Raw genomic sequence first — 17,548 nt, forward strand, 5'->3', positions numbered from 1 at the left:
CAATAGACCTACTCCAAGACACTTACTGGTCAGATTGTCCAATGTCAAAGACAAAGAGAGGATTCTGAAAGCAGCAAGAGAAAAGCAATCCATCACATACAAGGGAAGGTCAATAAGACTATGTACAGATTTCTCTGCAGAAACCATGGAGGCAAGAAGACAGTGGCAAGATATATTTAAGATACTGAAAGAGAAAAAGTGCCAACCAAGAATTCTATATCCAGCAAAACATTCCTTCAAAAATGAGGGATAGATTAAAACATTTTCAGACAAACAGACACTGAGAGAGTTTGTGAATAAGAGACCAGCACTACAAGAAATACTAAAGGGAGTTCTATAGGCTGATAGGAAAAGACAGGAGAGAGAGAGCTGGAGAAGAGTGCAGAAATGAAGATTATCAGGAAAGGTAAAAGGAGAGGAAAAAATAAGATATGACATATAAATTCCAAAAAACAAAATGGTAGTAGAAAGTACTGCCCTTACAGTAATAACACTAAATGTAAATGGATTAAACTCCCCAATAAAAAGACACAGACTGGCAGAATGGATTAAAAAACAGGACCCATCTATATGCTGTCTACAAGAAACTCACTTTAGACACAAGGACAAACATAGAATGAAAGTGAAAGGTTGGAAAAAGATATTTCATGCAAACAACAACCAGAAAAAAGCAGGAGTAGCTATATTAATATCAGACAAGTTAGACTTCAAAAGCGAAACACTTAAAAGAGACAAAGAAGGATACTATATATTAATAAAAGGGTCAATTCATCAAGAAAACATAACAGTCATAAATATTTATGCACCAAACCAGAATGCCCCAAAATTCATGAGGCAAACACTGCGATCACTGAAAGGAGAAATAGATACCTCTACAATAATAGCTGGAGACTTCAATACACCACTCTCATCAATGGATAGAACATCTAGACAGAGGATCACTAAAGAAACAGAGATGTTGAATTGTATGATAAATGAACTAGACTTGACAGACATTTATAGAACACTACATCCAACAACAGCAGGATACACTGCTTTCTCAAGTGCTCATGGAACATTCTCTAGGATAGACCACATGTTGGGTCACAAAGCAAGTCTCAACAAATTTAAAAATACTGATATCATACAAAACACTTTCTCAGACCACAATGGAATGAAGTTGGAAATAAATAAAAGGCAGAAGGTCATAAAATTCACAAACATATGGAGGCTAAACAACACCCTCTTAGAATACCAGTGGGTAAAGGAAGAAATTACAAGAGAAATTAGTAAATACCTCGAGGCAAATGACAATGAAAACACAACTTATCAAAACTTATGGGATGCAGCAAAGGCAGGGCTGAGAGGGAAATTTATTGCCCTAAATGCCTATATTAAAAGAGAAGAGAGAGCAAAAATTGAGGAGTTAACTGCTCACCTGGAGGAATTAGAGAAAGAACAGCAAACTAACCCCAAAGCAAGCAGAAGGGAAGAAATAACAAAGATGAGAGCAGAAATAAATGCAATTGAGAACAGGAAAACAATAGAGAGAATCAACAAAACCAGAAGTTGGTTCTTTGAGAAAATCAATAAAATTGATGGACCACTGGGTAGGCTAACAAAAAAAAAGAGAGAGCAGACACAAATAAATGCAATCAGAAATGGGAAAGGAAATATAACTACCGACCCTGCAGAAATTAAGGAGATAATGAGAAGATACTATGAGCAACTATATGCTAATAAACTAGACAACTTAGATGAAATGGACAACTTCCTAGAAAAGCATAAACAACCAACATTAACTCAAGAAGAAATAGATGACCTCAACAAACCAATCACAAGTAAAGAGATTGAGTCAGTCATCAAAAAGCTCCTAGAAAGGAAAAGCCCAGGACCAGATGGTTTCACATGTGAATTCTACCAAGCATTCAAGAACGAATTAGTACCAATCCTGCTCAATCTCTTCAAAAAATTGAAGAGGGAAAGCTACCTAACTCTTTCTATGAAGCCATCATCACCCTAATACCAAAACCAGGCAAAGATACTACAAAAAAAGAAAATTATAGTCCAATTTCTTTAATGAATATAGATGCAAAAATCCTCAACAAAATACTCGCAAATCGAATCCAGCAGCACATTAAAAGAATTATACACCATGACCAGGTGGGATTTATTCCAGGTATGCAAGGCTGGTTCAACACAAGAAAATCAATTAACGTAATACACCACATCAATAAATCAAAGCAGAAGAACCACATGATCATCTCGATTGATGCAGAAAAGGCATTTGACAAAATTCAACATCCTTTCCTGATGAAAGCACTTCAAAGGATAGGAATAGAAGGGAACTTTTCAATATGATAAAGGCAATATATGAAAAACCCACAGCTAACATCACACTCAATGGAGAGAGACTGAAAGCTTTTCCTCTAAGATCAGGAACAAGACAGGGATGCCCACTATCACCACTGTTATTCAACATTGTGCTGGAAGTTCTAGCTAGAGCAATTAGGCAAGAAAAAGAAATAAAAGGCATCCAAATTGGAGAGGAAGAAGTAAAACTTTCACTATTTGCAGATGACATGATTCTATATTTAGGAAATCCAGAAAAATCTACAGCAAAGCTACTAGAACTAGTCAATGAATACAGCAAAGTAGCAGGCTACAAGATCAACACGCAAAAATCTGTAGTGTTCCTATACACAAGTAATGTGCAACAAGAGGAGGAAATCAAAAAAAAAATCCCATTTACAATAGCAACCAAAAGAATCAAGTATTTAGGAATAAACTTAACCAAGGACACAAAAGACCTTTACATAGTAAAGTATAAGAAACTGCTAAAAGAAATTGAACAAGACCTGAAAAAATGGAATAACATACCATGTTCATGGATTGGAAGACTAAATATAGTTAAGATGGCAATTTTACCTAAACTGATTTACAGATTCAATGCAATACCAATTCAAATCCCAACAACTTACTTTACAGAAATAGAAAAACCAATAACTAAATTTATTTGGAAGGGTAAGGTGCCCCGAATAGCCAAAAATGTCTTGAGAAAGAGGAATGAAGTGGGAGGTCTCACACTACCTGACTTTAAAGCATATTACAAAGCTACAGTGCTCAAAACAGCATGGTACTGGCATAAGGACAGATATACTGATCAATGGAATTGAATTGAGTGTTCAGAAGTAGACCCTTACATCTATGGATGACTGATCTTTGATAAGGCAGTGAAGCCGAAGCAACTGGGAAAGAGCAGCCTGTTCAATAAATGGTGTTTGGAGAACTGGATATCCATTTCCAAAAGAATGAAAGAGGATGTCCATCTCACACCTTATACCAAAATTAACTCAAAGTGGATCAAAGACCTAAACATTAGCACCAAGACTATAAAACTCTTAGAAGAAAATGTAGGGCAATATCTTAAAGATCTTGTGAAAGGAGGTGGTTTCTTAGACCTCACACCCAAGGCACGAGCAACCAAAGAACAAATAGACAAATGGGATCTCCTCAAAATTAAACACCTTTGTACATCAAAGGACTTTGTCAGAAAAGTAAAAAGGCAACCTACACAATGGGAGATGATATTTGGAAACCACATATTAGATAAGGGTTTAATATCCCGAATATATAAAGGAATCCTGCATCTCAATAACAGAAAGACAAACAATCCAATTAAAAAATTGGCAAAAGACATGGACACACATTTTTCTGAAGAGGAAATACAAATGGCTCAAAAGCATATGAGAAAATGCTCAACTTCACTGGCTATTAAGGAAATGCAAATCAAAACCACAATGAGATATCATTTCACACCTACCAGAATGGCCATTATCCAAAAAACAGAAAATGACAAGTGCTGGAGAGGATGTGGAGAAAGAGGCACACTTATTCATTGTTGGTGGGAATGTAGAATGGTGCAACCACTCTGGAAGACAGTATGGAGGTTCCTCAGGAAGCTAAATATAGATTTGCCATATGACCCAGCTATTCCATTGTTGGGTATATACTCAGAGGAACTGAAACTTAAGACACAAACAGACATTTGTAAACCGATGTTTATTGCAGCATTATTCACAATTGCCAAGAGATGGAAACAGCCCAAATGTCCATCAAAGGACGAGTGGATAAACAAACTGTGGTATATAAACATGATGGAATATTATGCAGCTGTAAGACAGAACAAAGACATGGATCATGTAATAATGTGGATGAACCTTGAGGACATTATGTTGAGTGAAGTTAGCCAGAAACAAAAGGACAGATTCTGTATGGTCTCACTACTATGAACAGACATTAATGAACAAACTTTGGGAGTTAAAAGCTGACAGCACAGGTGACCAGGAGATAGAAAGAGGGCAGAGATCAGCCATTTGATGCTGAAGGACAACAGAATGTTTAGGATTGATTGCATAGATCCAGAAATAGACAGCATAATACTGTGTGATGGTAGCACAGTATTGTAAGTACACTGAACAAAGATGTCCGTGAGTAAAGCCGAAAGAGGTGGGATAGGAGAATGTATGACACCAGAGGTAAAGATAGATGATAAAAACTGGGACTGTATAATGTGGCAAAAACTGGAGTGGCCAATGACTGTTACTAAATATACAAATACAAAAATGTTTTTGCATGTGGGAAAGCAAATGAATGTCAACCATGTAGAAATTTGAAAAAGGAATGGTATTCAGGTAAAAACATAATCAAAGCAAACTGGAGTCTATGGTCAACAGTAACATTGTAATATACCTCCATTAAATGTAACAAAGGCAATATGCCAATGCTAAATGTATATGAGAGGGGGATATAGGGGAGTAATATGGGATTCTTGGTAGTGGTGTTATTTGCTGTCCTTAGTAGTATATTGTATTGTATGACATGTTATTTTTCTTTTTATCATTTTTTCTTATTGCTAAAAAAAAAAAAAAATTTTTTTTCTTGTTGTAATCAGTATGTTCAAGTGCTGATTGTGGTGATAAATGTACAACTTTATGATGATACCATGAACAACTGATTCTACACTGTGGATAAATGTATGGTATGTGAATATAACTCTATAAAATTGTAGGAAAATATATATATATAGGAGTAAAAGTGTTGGAGAAAGCATGGTGAGAGGGATGATGCCTCACCAATATGGACTAACTACAATGTGTAAACTCAGAATTGAATCTTAGAACATAGCCTAACGTGGACACAATAATTGTAATACTCCCTAGATGGTAAGCTCTTACAGCAGTTAACTCTATCCCTGAATTGTAAGGCCTATCTCTAAACTCTGAGATGCTGATCCCCTAGCATATAACCTGATTGGTCTCTGGAACAATGCATATCCCTGAGACACCTGAAACTCAGAGCTAGAGCTCGGCAGATATGAATGTCAGTATTAGTGCATACAGCCACTGTCAAAAAAAAAAAAAAAGCTGAAAAAGAGCCCAGACTTCAATTAGTGATATGAATGAAGCAGGTCTGGTTAAGACCAGGGCAAGCCAGGCCAAAGGATAAAGGTTGAAACTGATTGTGTTTTAAAACTTCAACTTTCATATGAGACCAAGGGAATAGATATCTATTTGGTACAGGATCTAAATTTTCTAAACGGTACAACTCTACAGTTGATTTGTTCAAACACCACAATTGCATGGAACTTTGAATAGGAAGTGAGATACTGTAGGTTAGTATAGGCTGGAGTGAAATAGTGACACATCCTAGAGTAATTTGGGCAGATAGTAAAAAATATATTTACAGCCTCCCCCTCCCCAGCCCCGAGGATCTGGGGGAAGGTGCGGATGTGTTGGACATCCTCACCTGGACTGGTGTTGTTGTCACAAACATTGGGACTGGCGGTTTGATGTGCTGAGACCTCAAGCATGGGACTTGCCCTTATGAAGCTCATTCCCACAAAGGAGAGTCTAAAGGTGTATGTAATGGTGCCTAAGAGTCTCCCCCTGAGTACTTCTTTGTTGCTCAGATGTGGCCCTCTCTCTCTCTAACTGAGCCATCTCGACAGGTGAACTCGCTGCCCTCCCTGCTACATGGGACCCGACTCCCAGGGGTGTAAATCTCCCTGGCAATGCAGAGTATGACTCCCGGGGATGAATGTCGACCCAGCATCGTGGGACTGAGAGTATCTTCTTGACCAAAAGGGGGATGCAAAATGAGACGAAATAGTTTCAGTGGCTGAGAGATTCCAAATGGAGTCGAGAGGTCACTCTGGTGGACATTCTTATTCACCATGTAGATAACATGTCTTAGGTTTCAATGTACTGGAATAGCTAGAAGTAAATACCTGAAACTACCAAACTCCAACCCAGCAGTCTGGACTCCTGAAGACAATTATATAATAATGTCGATTACAAGGGGTGACAGTGTGATTGTGAAGACCTTGTGGATCACACCCCCTTTGTCTAGTGTATGGATGAGTGGAGGAATGGGGATAAAAACTAAAGGACAAATGGGGTGGGATGGGGGGATGATTTGGGTGTTCTTTTTTCACTTTTATTTTTTATTCTTGTTCTGGTTCTTTCTGATGTAAGGAAAATGTTCAGAGATAGATTGTGGTGATGAATGCATAACTATGTTATCATACTGTGGACAGTGGATTGTATATCATGGATGATTGTATGGTGTGTGAATGTATTTCAATGAAACTGAATTTAATAAAAAAAAAAGAAAACAGTTATTTCACAAGCAATCATGAGGTGGAATATAAAATAAATATAAAAAGTGATGCAAGAAATAATTAAGAGAAATGTATACTATTCATTTATAACTTAACTTTTATTGAAAATGCAGCAAAAACCTTCACAGCAAAGCTCAGAGAGATACCTGGAAGGTGACTTTGGCACCTTCCACGCTCTGATATATTTTTGCCTTAATTATTGTAGTAATTCCCACTTCTAATGCCTATTCATTGATGATGAAATTTACCCTGAAATTCTCATTATTTATTGTAATGCAGAAGCCACAGCTTGCTTCTCACAGATACAGATTGTCCATCCACTAAAATAATGCTTCACATTGATTCTCTACATGAGAATTGCTAAACTAAATGTTTACAAATCATCTACATACAAATTTAATATGTTCAATTTTAGGTAGGACCATCAGATATAATTAAAAACTTTATCCCAATAAAATGAAATGTAATCACTTATTTCCCATAGAGTATATCAACAGGATCAGCACTTACCTGAATAACATGCTTCAGTTTATCAATAATCTGATTTATCACAGGATCGTCCCCGTTGACTTTTACTTCAGGATTGCCAGATTGCGCTTTAATTCCATTTCCAACCACACGCTGAGTATAGCTAACAAAGTGAAAGATACATGATTTAGTAACCTGGTCAGAGTATTACCTGTCACAGTTTTTTGAACAGTTTTCAGTTCAGAATTTCACTCCTTTGAGAGCATACACCAATGTATTTTTTTTATTGGAATATAACCTGGCGTCACTCCAATGTTTTTCCAGGTAAAATTGCTGACTATCATGCAATTATAGATTATTCTACAAGTAATGTATTTCTCGCAAAAGACCAAACCAAAAATTAATTACGGTGTTAATACTATTTCCCAATATACTATAAAGAGTTATTGTCAATCTCACTTTATTACCAAGTATTGCTGAATTGCATATCCATATTACCTGGTTCAAATTTATTTCATCTTATGCAATACATAGATAAAGCTCAATAATATTTTTTAAATATTGGGATAGAAAATAATTATATATATTATAACTTCACAAATCTAAATCATAAACATTATACAATACGACTATAATCAGCAAAATCTGTAAGTAGAGGAAACACAATCTGCTTTCACAACGTTTCACTTTAAATGAGAATCTAGTATATCATATTGAATTTAAAAGCACAATTTTACAGACAGTGAAAGTCATTTGAAGGTTCACTATATTCTCAAAATGAAAATACTCATAATGCTAACTTAGCATTCATGAAAACATTTAAATTTGTCAGCCAAAAAATACATTATGTGCCTACTATATTTGAGGTACTGTGCTTGGAGACTAGAGTTACAGGGAGGTGTAAGACAATTATTTTCCTTACGATGTTAAAAATTATCTATCTGGGAACATAATGTATCAATTAACTCAAATGATTCACTCATTACATTTTACTATATTTATTAAATATCTATTAGATGCCTGCAATATATAGCCCTTATTTTCCTGACAGTGAAGTGTAGGATAAAGACAAATTAACAGAAAGTTAAACTAGAACTCTGGGATGCAGGTGTTCAAGATGCTATGGAAGTAGCTAGAAGGGACTGAATAAGCCAAGTGCAAGGCAAGGATAGCATAGGCAGTAACATTCAGAATACGGAGATGTCAATTTGTTCTAAGATAATTGCGGAAGAATAAAGAAGCAGTAAAATTTTGAGATATGAAGGTAAGAGTAAGTCTTAGATGGTGTGGTTAATGTGAACTCCAGGGCAAAGGATGACATACCAGTAGGGGGAATGGTAAAGGCACATGAATAATGCATACAGGAAAGAATAACTAGGATTCTATTAACAAAATGGAGACCATAAATGGGGGAAGTAAAAGACAGGAAGACACAACTTAGACTCCATCCTCTATGTTTAAGATTCTCCTCTGAGTAATTTGTTTGCTTACATTAAAATATAATTATAAAGTAACTTCAGAAACTTTCAGCAATACTTTTCACATAGGTTTTTCTTCTTTCTATTCTGGCAGAGTATTAAAGCATCTTTATGCACTCTGAACTTTCTACACCAAGGAAACTCTTTGAAGAGATGAAAGTAAATGTCCATTATTGAGAGTATGGCCATATAAAAGGAGTTCCAAGGGACATTTACTTCTGCCCCAGTTTATGTACTCCAAATGACCAATTTTAAAAAGTGGATCAAACAATTTCTAATCCAGTCTTTCAAATAATAAATTACAGAACTCTTTGATAGTGATAATATCAATAGGATGTGACAAAAATATTAATAAATCTTTGCGTTTTTTAAAACAGCCTTGAACCCACTTCTCTATGCAGGCATACAACAGTTTAGAATTAGATATTCAGTATCCAGAAGGAATGTGGCAGTACATATCAATAACAAATGCCAGAAGGAAAACAATCATACAGATATTGTTAATGTGCAGTAATATTCTTTAGGTCAGAAGAATCAAATAAATTATAAATAATAGGCTTCTCTTAAATCATCTATAACACTATTATATTTTCTTTTTTCCCCAAAATTCCAAGCAGATTGCAAATGAAGCTCCTTTATTTATACATTGAATATCAATATTGATGAAGAACAATATGAGCAAATAAATGGATAACCACATAACTGATTCAGGCATAGCTTTAATTGCTTTACTTGGAGTTTGTTAATTCATCTTCACAATAACCATGTGTGGTAGCCATGAGAATGTGCCTCATAGATCTCAAACTACAGGAAGCTTAATTGATCAAGGAAATCTGCTTCACTCTAAAATCCATCTCTATATCTGCCCCCAGCTGATGATTGAATACAGGAGGGATAACAAAGCAGGACCATTCCTTGGAGACATGGCACTCTCCTGAAGGCAAATTTTGGCTCAGGTGTTCCTTGAAACCCTTGCCGACCCTTCCTTAGATGGCACATCATGCTAAAATGCCTTCTGTCCCTCTCTCCTACACTCAGGGTCCAACTTGCATCAATGCTGATGGCAATCCTAGCCTTATCCAGATTCCTCTCCATTTTCTTCCATAGGCTTTCCCTTAATAAAATAGTTTTGCATTTAATTTCTTTTTGACTTCTGCTTCTCAGAGGACTCAGGCTAGCATTCAGTAAGATAAAAGTCTCAGTTTCCATTATTCTTTTGATTTCAATTAATCTCTTCATTTGTTCACAACCTGGTTTATTTATAGACCCCTCATATTTTATTTTACAATACAGGAATGTCATTTCACATTGATCAGTAAGATTGTTTAATTTTTGTTGTTTTAGTTATGCCACTTACTGATACAAAATATAAATATTTAGCTAAATTTATTAGAATTATCATTGTTCAAGAACAATTCCCAAGCTAGTGGACTATTGAATATTTCAGGACCACTATCCTTATGTATCATTTAAGTAAGGAGAAAATACTTCTAAGTAAGGCATTCAAAATTATTTAAATGAAATATGATTTAATAAAGTCAGAGTTGTTCTTTTCCACTTTTGTAAGGTTAAGAAGAACTACAATGTGATAGTGCTACATATACACCAGAATGGTTCAAATGATAAAGACAGATGATAGCAAGTGCTGACAAGGATGTGGAGCATTTGGAACCCTCTCCCATTGTGGGTGGAAATCTAAACTGTTATGAACTATTATTTGACATGTCTGCTAAAGTTGAACATGCCCTATATCTCCTGGTATACATCCAACAATATTCACCAAAAGATAGGTAAAAGAATATTCATTAAAACACTATTCGAAATAGTGCCAAACTGGAAACAACCCAAATGTCCATCAACATTAGAATGGGCAAAAAGCTGTAGTATATTTATTTAATGAAATACTATACATCAATTAGAATGAATTATAACTACATTCAACAATATGGACAAATCTTAAAACTAAATGTTGAATGGGAGAAGTAAGATACAAAAGAGTCCACTTTGAATTCATTTCTTAAAAGTTCAAACCTAGTTATTTCAAATCACCATAAGGGCTACCTTAGGTATCTAGAAGAAGTATGAAGAGGGTCTCTGGGGTTCTAGAAATATCATGTTTCTTGATTTGTTTGCTGGTTACATGAGAGCATACATTTTGTAAAAATATATAGAGCTATACAATAAAAATTTGAGTAATTTAATGTATGTATTCTACTTAATACATTAAAAAGCTTCTCATGCTCTTTTCTTAGTATTTATGAAATAGACAAATTTGCATTAAACTGTGCATAAATAAAAGACTCATATAGGGATTCTTAACATGGGCTAAATGGTTATCTCATCATGCAATAAGTAATTTAGGATCATAGTATGATACAAAAACTTCCTTCCTCCATACTTAAATTTACATGCAAAACCTACACTTTTTTAAATCAAATAAAAAATTTCTAACAGACACCTGCTTTGAATTTCTCTCATAAAATTTTAATGTCATTAATCACTTTTTTCCTTCTATATTTACAAACAATGGATAAAACTTTTCAAGGATCACTACAGAGTTTTCTTGACTTGAAAATTGTTCTCATTTTAATGAAAGAACAAACAAAACACAGAAAAAGATAGGCAAATTTTTTGTTAGAGAACTAACAGACCCATCATCCGTGCTTATTTCTTCTAAGCAGTTCTGGAAATGGATGACAAAAGCTGAACTGGAAGACTGGCTCCCCAAGTACTACTCATTTTCATCATCACAGGGAAAAGGCAAGCACTGATATATTTGCCTTCTACAAAAGTGTTTTAAAATGATGACTAACAAGATTTCAGTTCTCCTAATTAGGTTCATCATATGAAATACATAACATATGCTAATAAATCTATACCCAGGATATCAATAGGAGTCATTTCTCCTGACTTTACTAATATTTCCTATTGGAAACTTATGCCATACCAATTAGCTAATGTTGATTTCAGTTTATTTATAATATAAAAGAATTTTGTTCATAGTCACATAAAACTGTGGTATTTCAGTGTGTGCTTATACAATTTCAAGGGAAAAATATATGTGGAGTCTGACCCTGGAATTCACTAAGAATTAAACAGGATCTGTCTTAGAAGTCTTAGATAACTTCATTAGCACAGAATAAAAGAATGTAATAATTGATTCAAGATAAGGGAAACACCTGATCAGGGGCTTTCTCTTTTTACCATTATTGCCACCTTTTAGTTTCTGGCTGCTAAAAAAGTACCATACAATGAGTGGGCTTAAATAATGGGGATTTATTGGCTCATGGTTTTGAGGCTAGGGGAAATTCAAAATTGAGGTGTCAGCAACACAATGCCCTCTGCCCAAAGATTGTAGTGATCCTTCATCCTTGTTTTTTCTGTCATGTGTTAATGCACATGGTGGTGTCTTCTCCATTCTCTTCTAGGTTCCATTGACTTCCAGCTTGTAGTTGCTCTCTGTGGCTTCCCCTTCTGTGGCCTTCCCTATAAGGCCTCCAGTAATAGGATTAAGACCCATCCTGATTCAGTTGAAGCACATCATAACTGAGGTGACCTCATCAAAAGGTCCTGTTCACAATGGGTTCACATACACAGGAACGGATTAAGATTGAGAGCGTGTCTTTCTGGGGTACATAACTCAAAGACACTATATCATGTGAATGGGAACCATGTTGTCACTGTTGTTCTTTTTAGTAGCAGCAGTAGTAGATGTTTTGTTTGTTTATTAATTTTTGGTATGATTTGCTTAGGTGTTTAAATATTCAAATTTCTTCCCTTTCCAGAATCCTCTAGTTTCTAGGAGGCAAAACACTGGAGTGTCTTTGGCTATAGTAAATATGTTGCTATCTTGGGTTAATGGAAGCCTGTTATTATTGTTTTCCTCAAATTTTTGGGTGATGCTGGACACCATTGCTGAATGCTGAATGTTGTTTTGTGCACATACAGTTTCTATATACCCTTTCCCTCCATACTGAAGGTCCTAATCTTTGAAATCTCAGAATGGAGATTTTATATACCAGGTTTATGAGAATAAACTATTATGGTAGATAGGAGGATTATAGGGAATTTAGAGAACAGAGACAGATGTAGAATCAATTCTTTTGTGATATCACAATCTCACTTCAATTCTTGAGCCACAAAAATATTTTAAGTTGATACCTGCTGCTTATTTGGCTTTACAATTATAGATAATTACAATTACTGATAATGTCTAAATCTGATGTTTCTGAATGTAAATAATGAAGTGAAAATTACAGAATTAATGGAAACTATATTATGGCTTTATGTTATATATATATATATAACTACTTTCCTACTGAGGATAACATATTTTGTGATAGCTTATGGATAATACTAATATAAAATATTTTAATAATGTAATATAATGCCATATTTTTATAGTTCCCCACAAGGACTTTTTAGTACATTAACATAATAAATCAAATAGGAGCATTTTTAGAAAGAGTTAGAAAGTAAAAACTCACTAAAAATGGATATTAGTCAATTTTCAACCTAACTCTTCATTTGGCATGACACATATTTATACTTGCCACTTTAGCCAGGTGAATCACAGGTAAGCAGTTTCATGAAATTTTGTAAGATAAGCGGCTCTGCACCCCAAAATGATACTTCCACATGAAAAAGTATTGAAAGCACAGGCAAAGTGTTTAGGAAGCTGCCATCCCAGCAAACCTTGACTATCCAATAACAAAAATGTTAAAAATGAACTTCCCGCTATGTAAAAATGTTCCCTTAGCTTTTTCCTGACTCCTTTCCACTTCACCCCCGAACTTGCCAACAAAGGATAAAACCTTTATTACAGACAGGGTGTCTTTATGTTTTGTTTTTTTGTTTTGGCTTTTTTTGGAGGGGGTGGGTTTAAAAATTTGAATTAAACATTCAAAGCAATTGATAATAAATTTTAATACACTTTTTATTGTGAAATTAAACATATATACAGAACAGTGATAACTTGCAAAGTACAGTTTAACATGTAGTTAGCAAATTTCAAAGAATGTTATGGGTTACAGTTTCACAATTTCAGTTATTTCCTTATTGTGCTATCGAACATATATACAGATAATTTTCAAAGTATGACTTAACAAGTGGTTATACAGGTAATTTCAATGAATGTTATGGATTACATTTCCACAGTTTCAGATATTTCCTTATTGTGAATTATAACATATATACAGAAAGGTGATGACTTTCAAAGTACAATCTAGTAGCTATAGAGCAAATTTCAAGGAATGTTATGGGTTACAATTCCACCATTTCAGTTATTTCCCACTAGTTATTCTAAAACCCTAACATCTAAAAAATTATATATGTATATTTATATAAAGATTCAGTGTCTGTAATCCTTTGTTGAATCCTGTCTTGTCTGTTGCTACCCCTTTCTCTTGTTCAATCACTTTCTCCATCTTCAGGGGTGTCTAGGCAGTGAGCACCCTAACTTGTTCATATTGAAAAGGGGTGTCAGCGTTATGGGGAAGGGGCTGCTTCACGATTTTACAATCACCCTAATTTGATTCAAAGTGATAGTCTAAATTTAAAATTATCAGTTTTAAACAATCACACATACTATTATACGTGCTATGAAATGCTATTTTATCTTCAATTTTCCATTCACTCATTTCAAAACTAGACTCTTCTCAGTAAGATTGAGGCTATCTTTCATAGATTTAAGATGATTGATAATCTCACCTAGTACTGATTTTTCTGTCTCAGTTTACTGTTGTATACCAATTTATGAAAAGAATATGCTATTTAAGGGATTACCAATATCTAACTGCTAAAAAGTTAAAAACCATTTTGAGCCAACAAATGAATCAAAATTATTTCGGGTATAAATGTCTTTAGCCAACCTTTAATCTGAGCACCAAAAAATTCCTGAACATTCCTAGAATGTTATATGGTTTTTTTGGATTTTTTTCAATGTAATTGATACCAAAGCAAATTCAACTTCAGATAAAAAAAAATTACCTTTTGTATCTAAAAACTTTAAATTTAGCTGCAAGACACAATAATTCTAATTTTACCAACAAATCATACAAATGAAACAACCGGTACTCCCTACTAATATATAGCATAATAAAATCAGAGAGAAAGAACTTCTGAGTTATAGAGAGAATTAGTTTCCTAGAACTACTATAAAAAATTACCATAAACTTGGTGTCTTAAAACAACAGAAATTTATTTTCTTACAGTTCTGGAGGCTAGAAATCTGAAATCAAGGTTTCAAGCATGGCCGTCTTCTCTGAGTGTCTGTGTATGTCATTTCCTGCCTCTTGTAAGGACACGCTCGTGTATGTCCTAACACAGTATGATGTCATCTCATTATTTACCCTAATTACATCTGCAAAGATCCTATTTCCAAATAAGGTCATATTCTGAGGTTCCGAGTGGACATGTATTTTGGAGGGACACTATCCAAACCATTACAAAAAGAATTGTAAAGACAAAAATCTGACAGATAACTGAATGAAAATAATTTTCCCTTGAACTTCAGTTTATAAATATACTTTACATATAGACCACTGCTATTAAAGTCATATTCTATTTTTTCTCAAAGAATGGTTATCTACTATAAAATAATATTTATATTTCACAATATAGTTCTTAAAATTTAGCTTAGTTTTTCAATTTATGTTTCCAGCTTAATTCAGTTGGCCTCAAGAAAAGAAGTTTATTGAGCTTGGCTATTTTCAGTGCACAGTATCCCAGTATCCAGCATTTCTTATATTTTCAATGACTCCTACTTCCCCGGCAAAAATAAAAAAATGCTATCAATAATTTCCTATGTTCTAAATTCATGCAAACAGGAAAGGTACCTTAAAAAATGATTTGTTCTCCTCTAAAGCAAAAGTCCAACCACCTGCTCTGAATATAAAAGTTTCCCGAAAGCACTGAAGCACTAGTTTATTATGAAGGTGTTGATGGCTGATGCTTTGGGGACCCATATAGGAACACAGAATAAATTTTAATCACACATAATGCAAATGTGGTAGCAAGACTTTGACAATATTCAAATGTGACTAATTTCATTAAATTAGTAACACTCATTAGGCTCAGCTTAGGTGTCCAAATATATAAATGCCTCAAAAGAAATAATCACGCTCTTCTGTTTTCTATTTCTTATGTTTAATTGATCCTTAAAAGTGAAGAAGCATATTAACTGAGATCTGATTTTTTTTTAGCAACCAGCTCTATTGTTTTATCACCATAATACTGTAAGGGCCTTTAGCAAGTTGCTGAATCTATCACTCTGCCTTCAGGAAGAAATACACTTTTAACCAGGAACATAGTACTTGGCATTCATCTCCTGGCCTATAGCCTAATAGAATTTTTGTCTGTCTTTGGTGATAGTAATATAAATTTAGACCAGGAAAGAACCTTATAGGTCATCTAGTATCTTATAAAACAACAAAAATAAACATATTTTTATTTCATCATTTTGAATTTATGCACTGTACACTTCCAGAAAACCTTTGAGACAGTTTATAGTAAAAAGTCCAGACACTATAAAACAGACTAATAAAGGGAAGGGGCAGACAATTACGTAAGGAAACTAAGAAGGGAGACATGGTCCTTCTACCCAAAGCTTAGCTCTAACCTTCTTGTTAGTGAAGGCCAAAAAGAAAACAAGAATTCAAATAGGACTTACTAGTTAATAAAAATAGTATCTGGGTATGTCAGAAAATATTTTTTTTTTTAGTATCTTAAGCAGAATTTGAGTCTTTAAGTAACAGATAATAGACATAAAGAAAATAATCTTCAATAGTGATTGAAACTTTCCAAGACATAAATGTATGTGATCTTTTCTTACAAAATGCTTTGCCACAAGATGTGAAATTAGAGTTTTGAGTAGGTATTTCTATTGAGATCTTGTTATCTGACTTGATGGAAAATTTAACCTTGGAGAACTTAGACAGGCAAATGGTTGATATTACCCTGAATTTATTTTTGTTTTTAATGTATATTAGATTTCACCACTCATGAAGAATATATTCTCTGGGTAATAAATTGAAGATTGTAGAAACAGAATTTCACAGTCAAAGTGGCTTGGAATAAATCACAAAACTGTCTTCAGTACATCACACAAAAACAGATAAGCAATTTTCAAACAAATAAATGCCATTGAGGGGGAAACAGCAGTCATAAGATTGAGATCTATTTCAACCAATATATATTCAAGTATTTTCTAATAGATTTACTGATCTTATACTTAATAGAATTTTCTTTTCCCCTCCCTTGCTTTTGAGAATTTGTAATTATTTTCTATCAAAGAAATTATTAGAGATGCTATTTTTAGAGTTTAAATCAGGTCCATCACCAATGCTTTGTGAATTTGGTAATCTTGAAATCTGGTCCAGGCATTTTAGATTGGGAATGGGAGCCAGTCAGGTGAGTCAAAACTTCCGTTTATTTGCTGCTTTTATTATAAACACCTCTCTACTCTTATTTTAGGTATGACAAAACAAATTACTTTACAAAAGCCAGGAATAATAAGAACTAAATGAATTGAAATGGTTAATTATATATATATGAATTAATATTAATAATTAATTAAATTAATAGACTAATAATTATAACATGTATTAAAATAGCACTGTTCTTCCCATACTTACTTTTATTTTCTGTTCCTGTTTGCTATGCTGCCATCATGCAAAATAACAGAAATGGAATGGCTTTTATAAAGGGGATTTATTAAGTTACAAATTTACAGTTCTAAGGCCATAAAAGTGTCCAAACTAAGGTATCAACAAGAGGATACCTTCAATGAGGAAAGGCTAATGGCATCTGGAACACCTCTGTCAGCTGGGAAGGCACATGGCTGGCATCTTCTGGTCCTTTGCTCCTGGGTTCTGGTTTCAGAATGGCTTTCTCCAAAATGTCTCTGGGTCTCAAGCTTCTTTAGCTCCTGTGCATTTAAGCT

General features: G+C 34.2%; 1 protein-coding gene across 4 annotated transcripts in view; it reads right to left on the reverse strand.

Moving 5' to 3' along the window:
- GPC5 (glypican 5) overlaps positions 1 to 17,548 on the reverse strand; it is a 1,661,658-nt gene that overhangs the window by 1,067,692 nt on the left and 576,418 nt on the right. For all 4 annotated transcript variants that reach the window (XM_037799997.1, XM_037799998.1, XM_037799999.1 and 1 more), the window contains exon 6: positions 7,172 to 7,292. In XM_037799997.1, the coding sequence (XP_037655925.1) occupies positions 7,172 to 7,292 (121 nt within the window). The remainder of the gene's footprint in view (positions 1 to 7,171; positions 7,293 to 17,548) is intronic.

The sequence above is a fragment of the Choloepus didactylus genome, chromosome 12 (assembly GCF_015220235.1).
Source record: "Choloepus didactylus isolate mChoDid1 chromosome 12, mChoDid1.pri, whole genome shotgun sequence".
In the NCBI taxonomy this organism is placed as follows: Eukaryota; Metazoa; Chordata; class Mammalia; order Pilosa; family Megalonychidae; genus Choloepus; species Choloepus didactylus.